At 45.9% G+C, this 16,017-nt stretch overlaps 1 protein-coding gene across 1 annotated transcript in view; it reads right to left on the bottom strand.

Annotated features, from left to right (window-relative positions):
• The window catches only part of LOC144821761 (uncharacterized), a 348,292-nt gene that overhangs the window by 232,395 nt on the left and 99,880 nt on the right, over positions 1–16,017 (bottom strand). The window contains exon 6 of the mRNA XM_078678955.1: positions 5,921–6,020. Coding sequence (XP_078535081.1) covers positions 5,921–6,020 — 100 coding nt within the window. The remainder of the gene's footprint in view (positions 1–5,920; positions 6,021–16,017) is intronic.

Raw genomic sequence — 16,017 nt, 5'->3', positions numbered from 1 at the left:
CCCTGCCGCTGCTCAGCCCAATCACCGCTCCTTCCCTCCCCACTCGCCACCCCACTCCCGCCTCCCAGCTGCTCCTCCCTCCCACTAGCTGAATAGGTCTGCAAGCCACGAGACGGGGAGCTGTGACTCGACCTGACCTGGTCAGAGCCGGTCGCTCCACCCGCCTCGTGCCTGTCCCTCGATTGCTGCCCGTTGCCCGCTGTGCTTCTGGTGTGCCCCTGAGCTGCTGAGGTCGCCAAGGATCTGGTCGTGTACATCACTTTGTTTTACTTTTCGCCCTGTATTTGAATTGTTGTGCCTGTTTCGTTTTTGCTCTGCATCAATATTGTTGTGCCCCCTGATTGCGTCCGACACCGCTGCCCGCTGCATTAATATTGTTGTGCCCCCTGATTGCTGCCGCCACCGCTGCCCGCTGTGCCTCCCTGGTTTCGTTTTCGGTTCTGGACTCCATTTGTTGTGCCCTGTGCCCCTCCACCCCGCTCCCTGCCACTGCTCAGCCCAATCACCGCTCCTTCCCTCCCCACTCGCCACCCCGCTCCCGCCTCCCAGCTGCTCCTCCCTCGCTCCGCCCCCCCTCCACTCTCCACTTATGTCAGAGTGGCAAACGCGGAGCGTTCACGCGCAGCGGGCACGCCAAAGGTAAGCCCGTCTGTGCCCGTCCGCACCTGGACCGCGCCCAGTGCCAGACCCCCTGGCCCCCGCAAAGGCCATCCCTCCCGCCGAACTTACGACGCCGCAACCCTCGCTACACTCAACACCGGCCGCCTCCACGACTGCCACCTAGCCGCCCCAGGACGTACTCATGGACCCTTCACCTGCCAATCCTGCAAGTTCTGCTGCATTAGGACCCACACTAGTACTACAAACGCCAAACAGAGCCCCGAGAACAACCACCTGAAATGCATCCTGATCAACACCCGCTCGGTCCACAGACATGCCATTGAACTATGGAACCTACTCGACACCACGTCGCCGGACGTCGCATTTCTCACGGGATCCTGGATGAACGCCTCTTCAGCACCCGACATCGCCATAGCCATCCCGGTCGGATACAAGATCATCCGAAGGGACCGCACCAACCAAAAAGGAGGAGGCATCGCCATCGTCCACAAGAACACCATCCACATCTCGACCAACTCCGACGACACCCTCAGAGCCCCCGAACACCTCCACTTCCAGATTCACACCGACCCCAGGACCACACTAAGAGGCACCCTCATTTACAGACCCCCAGGACCCGCACACAATTCAGCGAAGACATTGCTGACTTTGTTAGCCCACACGCCCTCCCCTCCGATGACTACATTCTCCTAGGAGACCTCAACTTCCACCTGGAGAATAACAACGACAACAACACCACCACCCTGCTGGATAACCTTGCCAATCTCGGACTCAAACAACTGGTGAACACCCCCACCCACTACGCCGGTCACACGCTCGACCCAATCTTCTCCTCCAGCAAACACATCTCCTTCAATCACACCACGGGACTCCACTGGACGGACTACAGCTGCGTCCACTTCAGCTTCAAAAAGACCACGACCCACCACCACCCGCAACAAGTTCCCCGCAGAAGCTGGAACAAAATTACCTCCGACCAGCTCACCACATCTCTGAACCGAAACCCCCCCGCCATATCAATGGACCCAAATCAAGCAGCCATCAACCTCGAACAGTGGATCACCCACTGCGCTAACGAACTAGCACCCTTGAAAATCCATCCCAACAAACCTGGAAGCAAAAAAGCCTCCTGGTTCAACGACGACCTCAAGAACTCCAAAAAGAACTGCCGCACCCTCGAGAAAGCGTGGCGAAGAAACCCAACCACAGACAACATGACCGCCCTCAAGAACGCCACCCGCAAACACCACCAGCTGATCCGCACCACCAAGAAATCAGCATTCAAGGATCGACTAGACAACAACGCCCACAACAGCAAGGAACTTTTCAGCATTGTCAAAGAGCTCACCAATCCCAACGCCGGCAACAACGACATCACTCCCTCTCAAGACCTCTGCGACTCTCTAGCCTCGTTCTTCCACAGCAAAATTGCAGACATACACAACAGCTTCGGCGACCAGCCCGCTCCCCTCACCACTGAACCGAAGCCCCCCACCACCACCCTCCGCGCCTGGACCCCAATCAGCACAGATGACACCATCCGCTTGATGAACTCCATCCACTCCTGATCGCCAACCGACCCATGCCCCCATCACATCTTCAACAAGGCCTACTCCGTCATCGCTCCCCAACTCCAGGACATCATCAACTGCTCCTTCAACACCGCTACTTTCCTAGAAAGCTGGAAACATGCCGAGCTCAGCGCCCTCCTGAAAAAACCTACAGCAGACCCCACCGAACTTAAGAACTACCGCCCCATCTCGCTCCTCCCGTTCCCCGCCAAAGTCATAGAGAAGACCGTCAACAGTCAGCTCGCCGCCTTCCTTGAGTCTAACAGTTCCCTCGACCCCTCACAGTCCGGCTTCCGAGCCAACCACCGCACCGAAACCACCCTCATCGCTGCCACAGACGACATCCGGACACTGCTCGACAACGGGGAAACTGCGGCCCTCATCCTCCTGGACCTCTCCGCAGCGTTCGACACAGTCTGCCACTGCACACTGGTACAACGCCTCAGGAACATCGGGATACAAGATAAGGCACTGGATTGGATCATCTCGTTCCTCGCAGGAAGAACCCAGAGAGTCCGCCTCCCCCCTTTCAGATCAGAGGCCACCGAAGTCATCTGCGGCGTGCCACAAGGATCATCGCTCAGCCCCACCCTCTTCAACGTCTACATGAGCCCCCTCGCATCCATCGCACGCCAACACAACTTCAACATCATCTCCTACGCAGACGACACCCAGCTGATCCTCTCCCCCACCAAAGACCCAACCTCCGCCAAAACAAACCTACACGAAGGGATGAAAGACGTAGCCGAATGGATGAAGAATAGCCGCCTAAAACTGAACTCTGACAAGATGGAAGTACTCGTCCTAGGATCATCCCCCTCTGCCTGGGACGATTCATGGTGGCCCCCGGCCCTAGGCAGCACACCCAAACCAACGGACCATGCTCGCAACTTGGGATTCATCCTAGACTCCTCCCTCTCGATGACCAGACAAGCCAACGCCGTCTCATCATCTTGCTTTAACATCCTACGCATGCTTAGAAAGATCTTTCGATGGATCCCCACCGAAACAAGGAAGACAGTCACCCAAGCACTTGTCACCAGCCGAATGGACTACGGAAACACCCTCTACGCCGGAACCACAGCCAAATTGCAGAAAAGACTTCAACGCATACAAAACGCATCCGCTCGACTCATCCTAAACATACCTCGCCACAACCACATATCCGGTCACCTACGAGACCTGCACTGGCTCCCCGTCAACAAGAGAATCACGTTCCGTCTCCTCACCCACGCACACAAGGCCCTCCACGACCTAGGACCCAGATACCTCAACACCCGCCTGACCTTTTACACCCCCACCCGCCAACTACGCTCGTCCAACCAAGCACTCGCCGCGATTCTGCGCATCCGAAAAGTCACCACGGGAGGAAGATCCTTCTCCTACTTGGCGGCCAAGACCTAGAACTCCCTCCCCACCCACCTCCGTCTCACGCAGAACCACCTCTCCTTCAGAAAGCAACTCAAAAGCTGGCTGTAACTAACCCTTCTCCCTTAAGCGCCTTGAGACCCTCTGGGTGAGTAGCGCGCTATACAAATTTCTGACTTGACTTAACATTGAGTAACCTGAAGGCAACATTAAATCAGCAGGTGATTATGTACTGCATGATTTGTAACATTAATATGCATTTGACAGCTACCTGTTAAATATTTCCTTCATTGACAGGAACCAATGCAAGTTCCTGCAAGTGTACAGAGATTTGACAGGCAAAGTAAAGGCAGTAAAGACCTCCAAAACTCTGTCTGGAGTGGCACAGTGGGTGAAAAACAATAGTTTGTAATGCTACTCTGAGGGGTTGCCAGTGGTTAGACTATTTGCAAGTATTCATCCCATCACCTTTTAGGTGTATGATTGCCAATGGTTAATAACCGGAGACTGGCGTAGCTTTCCAAGCCTAATGCCGCCAAGTGTCGTGAATTCCAAAAAGGAGTAAAGTTGCATCCATTCAAGGAATATTTCAATGGGTGCATATTTACTACTTTTTTGGTAAACTGGTCATTATGGAGAATAGTTACAAAGAAGTGGCACATCGCAGAGAAGTAAACAAAGTGGCTCCACTGCATTGCTTCACCTGAAATGAGCAAAACTGTGCTATATCTTTAATTAAATGGTGCAGTTCTGCTCTCTCCAGCCGCTGGCTCACTTTGGGCTGTAAAGCACCAATGCAGGCACCCTTGCACCATAGTGCAAGTGTGTTTTCGTTATGGTCAGGATGGTTAATGTTCAGAAAAGTCTACCTTCCTGAATAAATACTCCTTAGAGGCTTTTTCCGGTCTGTATGTGTACTACAGGGCGCAGCACACATGCAAAGAGAAAATAACAAGGCAAAATAAAGATACTTTTCTTCATTACACCAGCCTCCGGCAGGCACTACAATCTGCCGCAAACCCATGCTGACAACTCTTTGTAAATATGGGTTTGAATCAAAATCCATAGAAAGCCTTCCTTACAAAGTACCGCAAAGCATCACAAAAAACTGCATTGTGTTACTTTTTCTTACAAAGTCATGTAAATTGACATTTGCATTGTTTTGTAAATATCAAAAAGGATTTTGCATTGGGCTGCATCAACAAAAGTGATGAAACCCAGACACCAAGTCTTTGCAAATCTGGGCCTATTTAAAAAAGGTTTTGCATCAAAATTCCTGGGTACGGGAATGCTCATGTACCACCCATGGAACGCCTACCTGAGGCAGAGTAACGCAGAATAGCACAATGAGCTTTGTTGCATTACTTTTTCATACAATGTCATGCAAATAAACATTTGCCTGGCTTTTTAAATACCAAAAAGGATTTTGCGTTGGGACTGCTTTAAGAAAGTGATGAAACCCCAACACAAAATCTATTTAAATCTTTGCAAATGTAGGTCTAAATCTGTTTTTGTTACTGATGCTAAATCCTCTTAGTGACATCAATATGACAAGAAAAACCACCATAGACATAGCAGACCCGACTTAGGGCCCCCAGAACCAACTGCCAAGCCAAGAATGGGCTTATTAGGGTGGGTTGTCACACCTCAAACACCCCCTGAAGCTCGTCCGCTAAAAAAGTGCTCAAGCCGGTCCCGGTACCCTCGTCTTCTCGCTCAATCACTGTCTTTGCATCAATCTATTCTTATCTCTCTCCTCTCCTCTTTCTCTGATCGCTTTCTCTCTGCCTTTCCCCTCCCTCCCTCTATTTCTAGCTCTCTTGAGGTCCTGCTGTGCCTGATGCAGTTAACCTTGGGGCGCTGGGGAAGGCTAGACAGGCCCCAGAAGCAGCCCTGGGCTTCCAAAACCGGAGTCCAGCCCATCGGGGAATGCCCAGTGGAATGAAAGCCCAGTCCGGCCCAGGGGCAGGTACCTGTCTCTGGCACTGACCTTGTAAACTGCAATGGGCCGAGCTCAGGCCTAGCAGGTCTCCACCCTCCCTTCTCTTCCCATGGTTTGAAGGTATTTTTAGAAAGTATGCTGAAAACAGTTAAAACTTTTGACCCAGATAGATATTTTGCACAGTGTGCTTGAAAAGCTGCACACGTTTGACATGCAGAGCTAAAAATGGAATTTCACTTCACTGAAAAAAAAAATAAGTTTCCATTTCGTCTCTGATACCACAGCCAAAAAGAATCTTAAAAGGAATACTTTCACTTAAAGGTCAGCCTAGGAGGTCTTTGCGCATGGTGCTGTCCTTTAATGTTAGGTTACTGCTATTAAAGTGTCACAAACCAAAAAGTAAGTTTTGTAAACTAACCTGAGAAGCTGAACTCTGGACTCCAAGGCAGGCAGACGAGCCTTTGTAGACGCTATGCGGCTCTCCAGAGTGGTTCTATTGCCTGCATCTTGTGGAGGAGCTGAAACAAGATCAAGAAACTTTAGTAAAGGGAATAGTTATAAAAGCACGAACCATTGTCTATATTCCTTTTACAGGTATGTCACAGGAAAGGAAGTAAACTCAAAACAAATGTAAAGTCCTAGAACTGGTTTGAAACAGTGAGACTCATGCGTATTTGTCTCTAACGGTGTGCAAACAATGATAGGTGAGAAGTAAAAGTTATTGCCCTCTACTGTGTGCAGCAGCAACTAGTAAATACACCCCTAAACAGTAATTGGCCCAAAAAGGGGACTGCCTCTTGAGGGCGATTAATAGCTATAAATGTACAGCTTAACATTATTCAGTGATAATCAAATAAAGCACTAAAAAATGGAGAGGCAGTAAAAATTATCAATATTGTCAATGCAAAGTTATTAAAATAAGCTTGACATGGTTGATATCAAGCAAAGAAGGGCTTTGAAACAAAAATAGTATGCTATTAACCCCTTAACTGCTGATGCCTTTGTGGGCTATTTAGGGTAGTTCACACATTAACACCTCTTTAACCTTTTTCCACATAAGGTATTCAAGCCAAACTTGCTACCTTTTTTCCAACAACCTGGGGATTATAAAGATACCCAAGGTTTGTGGATTGTCAGTAAGGGGACCAGGAAAATGGGCAACATATAGTTACAATTTGAGTTTTTTGGGGGAAAAAAGAAAACAAGTGGTCTGGATAAAGCTGCTTGTTTTTTTTCTTTAAAAGTGCTTCAACAAACCGTTTGCTGTGCTATCGTCCCAAATTTCAGGAGCATGCAGAGCTGAATATAAAAACAACATTTTTTACCATAGTTTTGGCATTTTTCAAAGAGTAGATTTTTTTTTCCATTTTGTGTGCCCTCAACCTACTTAGTGGTGGAACCCAGTTTGAAACCAATGCGGGATCCAGAAAAGTTATAATTGTTTGTAAAGTCAACAGAATTCCAAATTCAGCAAGGTGTCATATGTGTAGCTCCCTCAAGGTTTTCCAAAAGAAACTAACTGTTGAAAAAAAGATATATTAAAAAGGAGTAGGAAACAATGGCCATTTGTGATAAGGTTTTCATCTGTAACTTTTTGTCACGATGGCCGATTTACAAAAAGCAATATACTGTTACGTTCGCTAGATCCTACTGTTGCTAGGATCTATATGATTTGTATGTTCTCCAACAACCAAAGCTATCCAGAGCCAATAACTGAGCTGCACCATATAATGTTTTTTCATTGTGTACCGAGTATAGACCCATTCATGTGGGGAAATAGGTAGAGTGAAAAATGGGTATCAAGAAAAACTATGTATTTCTGTAGTGGGCATAAGATGTGTAGTTTAGTAGCAGTAGTTTTTTGTACAACTCTGAATTTGTGGGTACTCATACTAGCATAAGATATAGAGGGCATTTTTCAAAAGGTCTTCTTTCTTTCACAATGGCTTACATTTGGAAGGCTCAAATGCAGTGAGATACAATAGGTAATAACAAATGTTCTACTAGTCTATGCTCCCACATGTTTTCTGATACATCTTCATCTTGCGAGTTGCAACCTTCCTGTGACCCAGATTGCAGTGAGCAGAGTCCTGGAAGTGGTAAGGAGACATTCTAGTGCTGTTTCTTCCCCAAAACAAAAGTTGTTAAAATAAAAACGATTTTCCCTTTCTGTGATTACTGTCTTTACCTGTGGTTGTTACAGTTTAAAATTGTAGTTTTAACCTTCCTGTTATTGCATATTTTATCACCTGTTTTGTGTTTTAAATTTGTGGTTTTCCCTGCCCATGATTGCTTCCATTTAACGTGTTGAATTGTGGGATTTGCAGTCCAAACTCTGTAGTTTATCCCTCTCATTCCTGTTCACAATTCAGTTTTCCCTCCAAATGTCTCCTCTGCTCTGTGCTAAGACCTGTATGTTAAAAAAGTGCACCCCCAGCCACCATTTTTTGTTCACGAACCAGTGAAACCAGCCTCCCCGCCCCTCAGCAACAGGGATATTCTACATAAAAGGGTGCTTCTGTGAGCTGTTTAAACTGTGTTTACTAGGGACTGTGCACTTCGTTTTTTGGCCAGGAGAAGGAGTAAAGTTTTATTCAAACAGTATTGTTAAATTTCAAGTTAGCGAGGCCGTTACCTGCAGAAGTCCAAACGGTGGATTGAGCCTGTCTGTCTCCTAGGAGATTCTGAACAGGAGAAGCAGCTCCCCAGCACCCACCCCCAGGCCAGCAGACTGTTGGCTATTCAGCTACCATGCAACTCTGAGTCCTCCCCTCACACCTGCCCAGGCCCCTTAAGTCTTTGCTGGGTGCACCCCCAAATCATTCTGCTCCATCTTGTAAGTTGCAGCCTTCCTGTGCCCCAGATGCAGTGAGCAGAGTCCAGGAAGTGGCAAGGAGTGCTGACTCTTCCCCAAAACAAAAGTTGTTAAAAAAACGATTTTCCCTTTCTGTGATTACTGTGTTTGCCTGTGGTTTTTACAGTTTAAAATTGTAGGTTTAACCTGCCTGTGATTGCATATTCGATCACCTGTTTTGTGTTTTAAACTTGTGGTTTTCCCTGCCCATGATTGCTTCTATTTAACATGTGAATTGTGGGATTTGCAGTCCATACACTGTCGTTTATCCCTCCCATTCCTGTTGACAATTCAGTTGTTTAAACTGTGTTTACTAGGGACTATGCACTTTGTTTTTCGGCCAGGAGAGGGAGTAAAGTTTTATTCAAACAGTATTGTTAGATTTCAAGTTAGTGAGGCCTTTACCTGCAGAAGTCCAAAGTGTGGATTGAGCCTGTCTGTCTCCTGGGAGATTCTGAACAGGAGAAGCAGCTTCCAACTCCCTGGCCAGCAAACCTTGTCTGAGGTTGCCAGGACCTTATATGGTCTGCTAGTGGTTAGTACATGTGTACACTGATTGGTGGTTGTATCTGGTGTTTCTATTGGATTAGGGTTAGTGTGCTCATTGGTTGGGTATTTGAGGGTTCTGATTGGTTTCTGGGTCTGTGATTCAAGCAATGTAGGGTTGGGGCTAGGGCTAGGGCTAGGGTTAGGATTGCTATTGGAAGTAGGGACTAGGGCTTCCTATGTTATTGGTTGTTGGGCGTAGGGTGGGACTAGGGCTAGGGTTAGACCTTTAATTGGAAGTAGCGATTAGGGCTTCTGTTGTGATTGGTTGCTGGACTAGTTGTGGGACTAAGAGTAGGGTTAGGCATTCTATTGGAAGTAGGGACTAGGGCTTCCTGTACCATTGGTTGCTTGGACTTGGGTTGGGACTACTGGTAGGGCGAGGGCCTCTATTGGACGTAGATATCATGGTTTTTGTACTGTTTGGGTGCTTGGACTAGGGCTAAGATTGGCTGTAAGGTCCTGGTCTCCTATTGGTTCTAGAATTTAGGGTTAGTGTTGTGATTGGATAGTGTTAGGGCTAGAGTTCCCATTGGCTGATGGGGTCACCTGATTACTAGTGCTAATAAAGGCCAGGGTTAGGGCGTCTCAGCTAAGGGCGGAGAGGACAAGGGCTGCTGCCTGTTTGAGCCTGTTACGGGTGGAGAGGACAAGGGCTGCTGCCTGTTTGAGCCTGTTAAGGGTGGAGAGGACAAGGTCTGCTGCCTGTTTGAGCCTGTTCGAGACTGACCTGGGCCAGGGCCAGAAATGCTGCCCATTTTCCCATTTAGCAATACCCAGCCCACACAATCCACATCCACAAACTTAAGGTACTTATGGATCTATATATTTATCACTTTCTTCCAATTTAGCATTTCCAGTGCACTTCCCTATTTCTCAGCCTATACATCCATCAATATATCCTCTAGATCCACTCTCATTTATCCCAAACCCCATGCCACTACCATGATCCCCAAAATAACCCTTTCTTGACTCTATCCTACTCTACCCCTCCTTGTATCATCAGACACCTCTTTCTACTATACCTATCACCAAAACAAACCGTTCTAAACTCTTCCCTCTGACTCCTCCCCTCCAAAACTTCTTTTTACTCATCCAATAGCCTCCTGCTACTGCTAAGACCTAAGAAAAAAATCCTTCACTCTTTTTATCACTCCACTATCCTTTTCAATCAAAATTAACAGGCGAACATGTTCACTTCTCGAATTCCATATTCAACTATACTAATTCACCACTAATCCTGGGTTCGGGAATGCGTGCTTCAACACCCCATCAGGGGTAACAAGTGCTATTGGAATGCAAACCTTTCTTCCCCTTTTATCCTTCCGCTATCCTATGCTGCTTGTGATTCCATAGTTGAAGGTGTTGAATTCTCCCATAATGGCATCAAATGGCGCCATTCAGAGTTTAAACCAATGGATTACACAGCACCGATCAAGGATAAAAAAGAGGGTGATCACTGCGCCAATGGTGCAACACTTTATTGACAAATCTCATTGTGAAAAGGATTTTAAGTGGACTGTATTGTCTGGTTTAGATACATCCAAATGTCATTTTGACATTGATGCTGCTCTGTTGAAAAAGGAAGCTTATCTCATTTTAAAATTTAACTGCACTTCCTCTGGGCTGAATGGTAAGACAGAATAGTCTAGAGCTTAGTGGGGACACTACATGCCCCACAATGCATTTCCCTGTCTATTGTAAGATGAGGGCTTACAGAACGTTCTGATTGGGTGAAAATCTATCACCCATAAATATTAACTCCACTAACAGGAAGTGCTCGGACTTGACATGCCGTGTTGAGAATTAACCAGCAGTTTGCACGAGTCCAAGATCAATTAACCTCGTAGAGCTGACACAAGTAAGTCCGCCCTGTGCCCTTCTTCCATTGTTCCATATAAATTTTGAACACTGACAGTGCATGACCGCACTCTAACGTGTTTGCATTTTTATTAAAAAATATTTCTCGCAAAGGTGAACACGCTCGCATTCGAGCACAAGAGCAGTCGTTATCATTCAGAGTCTGGAAGTGGAAAGACTCGGTTGAAGTAAGACCGTTTGGCATTTGATTTTAAAATGTTCAGTGTAGCTTTCTGTGGAATACACTCTTAATGAATCCAATACCCCTTTAATAGATTCACGAGTCTTCAACGAATAACGTCTCTATCTACTCAGTAGTGAAAGCGCAAGGTACAATTTTAACCGTGTTCACCGCGATGCTTGAATCGTGAGAAATAGAGTAGACATAACCATCCCTTGGGTTTTTGGAATTTTTTGCAGAATTTCATACAGGCAAAGTGAGACGTGGCACTCTTAAGCAACTAAAAAACTATTTTGCTGGCAGACAGTCAAAATCCTGGAACCAAAAGTTTGAGCGGCTGCTCTAATTCGGAAATCAGGTAGATAACACGCTAGCGTAATACATGAGAGAAAAAAAGGGATTTGGGGTTGATGCTGTTGTTGCATCACTTATTTATTTTGTTTTTTAGAATATCCTGACCATTTATATGAAGCCCTGATGGGAGCCCCCAGTACCAGCAACCTGGGTCTTGAAACACATTGGCATTTTGAGATACGGAGGCATTTAGATAAATGTGAATGTGTTGAGCGTTGGAAGGAATTTGTTGATGATTAATATATTATCCTGACACTCTCAGAATATCCCTGTTGACATAATAAGTTTGGCCCACAAAATTGGATATTTACATGATTGTTATTGTTGTTTTCATGTATATGATGCAAATTATAAATGTATTTGTATTGAATTAATGTACATATTAATTTGATGATTTTTTTGCTGTTGTAATTTGCTGTAAGTAACCTGTTTATTGTGTGTGTGTCCATGTATGTCCATGAGTGTAGGTCATTGTGAATTGTTTTACATATATGTCGTGCTTTGTGTGTTAATTTGAAAAATAGGTGTTTCTTTTTCAGTCATTTAAAAAAAAAATCAATCTAAAGACTATTTAAAAAAGGAATGGTTCAATAAAAATTCCATTCGAATGGATAAGAGAGTAGTCTGTTCGTCACTCCATTAGTAATAGGAGTCTAAGACAGTACGGAGCCAGGTTGTCCTTTTGTGGTTTGAATTTTGGACTTTTAGAAAGTGGGCATTTTCTTGCTTTGCCATTCTGTGCATCTGCCTGCCTGTAGAATCCAAATCTGAGGAAGGGTGACAGTTGGGCTGCTTGTGCATTCACTCTGTAGATAAGATAGTAAGTAAGATGGTAAATAGCAGCCCCAACAGGAGCACCCTCCCTGCTGCTCAGCCTGCATCCAGCAGCTGGCACTCCACACATAAAAAAGCATTCCGTGACATCACCACACATTCCAACACTCATCCTGGCTGAGCAGTAGGGAAGAAATGCACAAGGGAAATAAGGGGCGATAATCAAGTTACAACACCATGCAGTTGAAAAACGAATGCATCGCTGTGGCCAAAAAATAGACGCAGCACCTGTCGTGCGGCTCTAAGATCGCTGCAGCTCAAGTCCCGAGCACCATGTCTCCGAGGCACCCGCTCTGATTCTGGCACAGGGCCTTCTATGCGGATGAATATTCAATGCATCACCTGCTTGTGGCTGAGAGAATAAAAGCTGCACCTGTTTTGCTGCTGCATCGACCCCAGTGTACCGGGATTTTCCACATATCGCACCTGTGCGCCAAGTCTTCATCGACGCTGCCCAGTAGTAAGGAACCAAAGCCGCGTGTCCCAAACTCAATGCATCACCTCCCTTTGCAGAATGGAATCGAAATATCACTTTCCCAGACAGCAAGGAATTGACGCATCACCTCCCCTGTACTGCAGCAAGGAATTGACGCACCACCTCCTCTGGCAGCAAGGAATTGATGCATCACTGAGAGAAAGGAATCGAAGCATCACTTTGTTTTCGGCGGCTCATCGCCCCTGGGCGTGTTTTCATCCTTTGATTTTGACACATCCCAGATACTTTGAACTAAAAATTGATGCATCCATAGTTTTCCAAAAACTGAACTATGCTGAACCTTGTAACTGTGATATCTTTACTTGTGCATGTCGGATTTTTTGTCGTTTTGGTCTTGTTTTATTCAACTAAACATTGGTTATTTTTCTAAACTGGTGTTGTGTTCATTTGTCCTGTTTTCACTGTGTTACTATGTGTTTATGAACAAATGCTTTACACATTGACTCTGAGATAAGCCTGACTGTCTGTGGCATCAAAAAGATGAAAAGCAAAAAAGAATGGAGGGATGACTCTCTCATTTATTTCAGTCCAATGTACCATTAATTACCCTGACCTTATCAATCATTTCTATAGCAACAAGTACCAGTGATTCATATATATACACCTGACATTAGGCAGGTCTTCTGACACACCAATTGATCACATCAATTAATCAAGAAAACAAAAACAATAGTACATACATATATACATAATACAAACAGACAAATGTACATATACTCCAAATGATTTCTACAATACCCTAACAATTATACGTACTAGTGTGCACTCATAAGTCTGAGTGGTACACAAAGAGATAGTCCTATTCGCACACGAGGTATCATAACTCTCTATCTTTTAGCTATGTGCGTAAGCAACCTTTAAACAAGCTGAAATTGGTTGGACTGTTCAAAATTAGCTGTTAAAGCAGTCGCATTTCAGGCGTCAATTTCTTCCGGCTGCCTCAGGACAAGGGTAAACAATATCTACAATAGTAATAATGGAAGATTCTAATTACATATATACATATCCAGTATACATATCTTTTTCTAGCCCATATTTGTTCACACAGTGCACCAAAGCTGTGCTCTTAAAGCGCAGAGAGTTTGGCTCTCTCTGATGGCCAGTCGGATTAAGTGCATAACATGATTGATTTTCATTTCACAACTCACTTGCAATTGGTGGTGGTAGTCCTGTGTTGGGTGTGTTGTCACAGCTTTGGTGCACTGCCTTGTCAATATCTTCCCCTCCTGAGATTGCCCTCACCAATTGCCTTTCTGCCTCCAATTTTTTCCCATATAATTCCTGTACGAGTTTTTTCTCCTTCCTCTGAGACGCCCAGCCGTATCTTGATGTCCCCCGCCTTGTCCCCGCCGTGAAGCCTGGCACTTCCTTTGTTCTGTGCTATAAACTTAGGAATCCAGATCTTCATGTATTTGATCAATTAATCGTCATATAGCAGAGCCCTTTCAAAAGTCCAGCGAGAGATCGGAGACAGGTTAGCCTGTATTCCAATTTTAAAAACCATCAGATTGTGGTCAGACATGACTCGAGGGAACTTATATATATGGCATGTCTGCACCATCTCATGAGACACAAAGAAGTAGTCAAGCCTAGCAAGGTGTACTCAGGACCCTGCGGTTCTTGCATAGCCCAAACATCAGAGAATCCATGCATAATACATAAATGTGCTAAGGATTTAAAAACCTTGGGTTTCCAAACTTATATGGCCTTCCCCTAACTTGCCCCCTCTAGGGTTAATGTTTATATTAAAGTCTCCACAAATTATTAGGGGGAGCGACCACCCAACTAGCTCAATAAAAAGCCACTCAAACAAAGCAGGGTCAACTAGCACTGAACTGTACACTGAACATAGCGTGAATGACTTATTATTGGTACAGCATTGCGTAATAACCCATTTTCCCAATTTGTCCGCACTTGAACCTGGCTCTCCCCTTGCATGCCATAATAGCAACCCCACATGTTCGCGTCCCCTGCAACGTACTAGAAACGAATTTGTAACCCACCAACTCTGCCACCTCCCATCTGCTTGTCTCTATGTGTGTCTCCTGGAGGCACACTATATCTGCCTTTAGATGTTGTATGTCCTTGTTGACCCTACGTTTTTTAAGAAGGTTATTTAAACTACAGATATTGATAGAGGCAATCCTTAGCTTACCCATTCACCCAAGAGATCAGTACCAGTTTGAGCATATTCACCATGTCTGACATCGCCTTCTCCCAGGGCCGGACTGGCTACCACACGTTTTGGAATGCTGCTGTGCCTTCTCCCCTAAAAGACCTTTCTTGGATCAGTTTCCCCACCCCCTGACCCCTCACCCCCCCCTTAATCAGGCAAAATAGGTCCGAGGACCCTTGTGATGCCTCCTGCATCCTGCTGCCACCCACTGCCGCCCACCCCATCCCTACTGAACCTAAAATAGAAAACTCATGTGTACAACAAATCTAAGCCAAAAAACAAAGGAGAATCAAAATAAAGAATAACCCCCACTATCGACCCTATCCATGAGGTTTCTTGCTGTGAACCATTCCAATTCTATTTCCCCCCACCCAATATTTCCTGTAGAAACTCTTGGGCCTGAATTTCTGAAGGGAACACCCTTGGACTCCCTTTATAGATAACCTTGAGGCGGACAGGGCTCATTAAAAACACGTAACAGCCAAGCTTCTGGAAAGGCGTAATCAATTGTCGCAGCCTCCACCTGCTCTCCACGGTTGTATGGCAGAAATCTGGCCTTACAAAGAAGGTATGCCCTTCAGCAGAGTGTCTGGCTTCGGGTCTTGCTTTATCAAACACTGCCTGTCGCAGGAGGAAGTTCCCCCCAAAAAAATCAGAATGGCAGTAGGCTTCTCGTTAGGATCGATCTGCCCCCTTCTCTTCTTTAGCATAAGTGGGAATCGGTGCACTCTCTGCACCTCTGAGTCTCAGTCCCAAAGAGCCAGTTCCGGAAAGGCCCCTTCAGCAACTGTAGCACAAACCCTCGGATGTCATCCTCTTTGGCGTTTTCTGCAATGCTCAGCATTCTCAGGTTATTCCGCTGCTGGCAGTTCTCGAAATCCTCCAACTTCCACATAACATCCATCATCCTGGTTTCATTTGCGAAGAAGTACCGCCCGTGGCCTCGGCCCCGGCCTCCAGTACTAAAATCTGTTCTTCCAGCAGTGCTGTGAGTTCTGATATTTCGGTGCATGCTTTGCTAACCTTACGAAAATCCCCTTGTCGTTTTTTCGTTGCCAAATGAGCCCTCTTATGCTCTTGTCAAGCTTTCCCTTGCATTTGCTTTAAGGTAGAGTACATTAACCCCATCGATGGAGGTGGTTCCGATACTATCTGTGACTCGGGTAATAGTTTTGATATTTCTTGAGGTATCTCGTTTCCTCCTAACCCCCAGT

Source organism: Lissotriton helveticus, chromosome 2_2 (assembly GCF_964261635.1).
Source record: "Lissotriton helveticus chromosome 2_2, aLisHel1.1, whole genome shotgun sequence".
In the NCBI taxonomy this organism is placed as follows: Eukaryota; Metazoa; Chordata; class Amphibia; order Caudata; family Salamandridae; genus Lissotriton; species Lissotriton helveticus.
The sequence above is the reverse complement of the archived record's forward strand: the minus strand, read 5'-3'. Positions and strand labels throughout refer to the sequence as shown.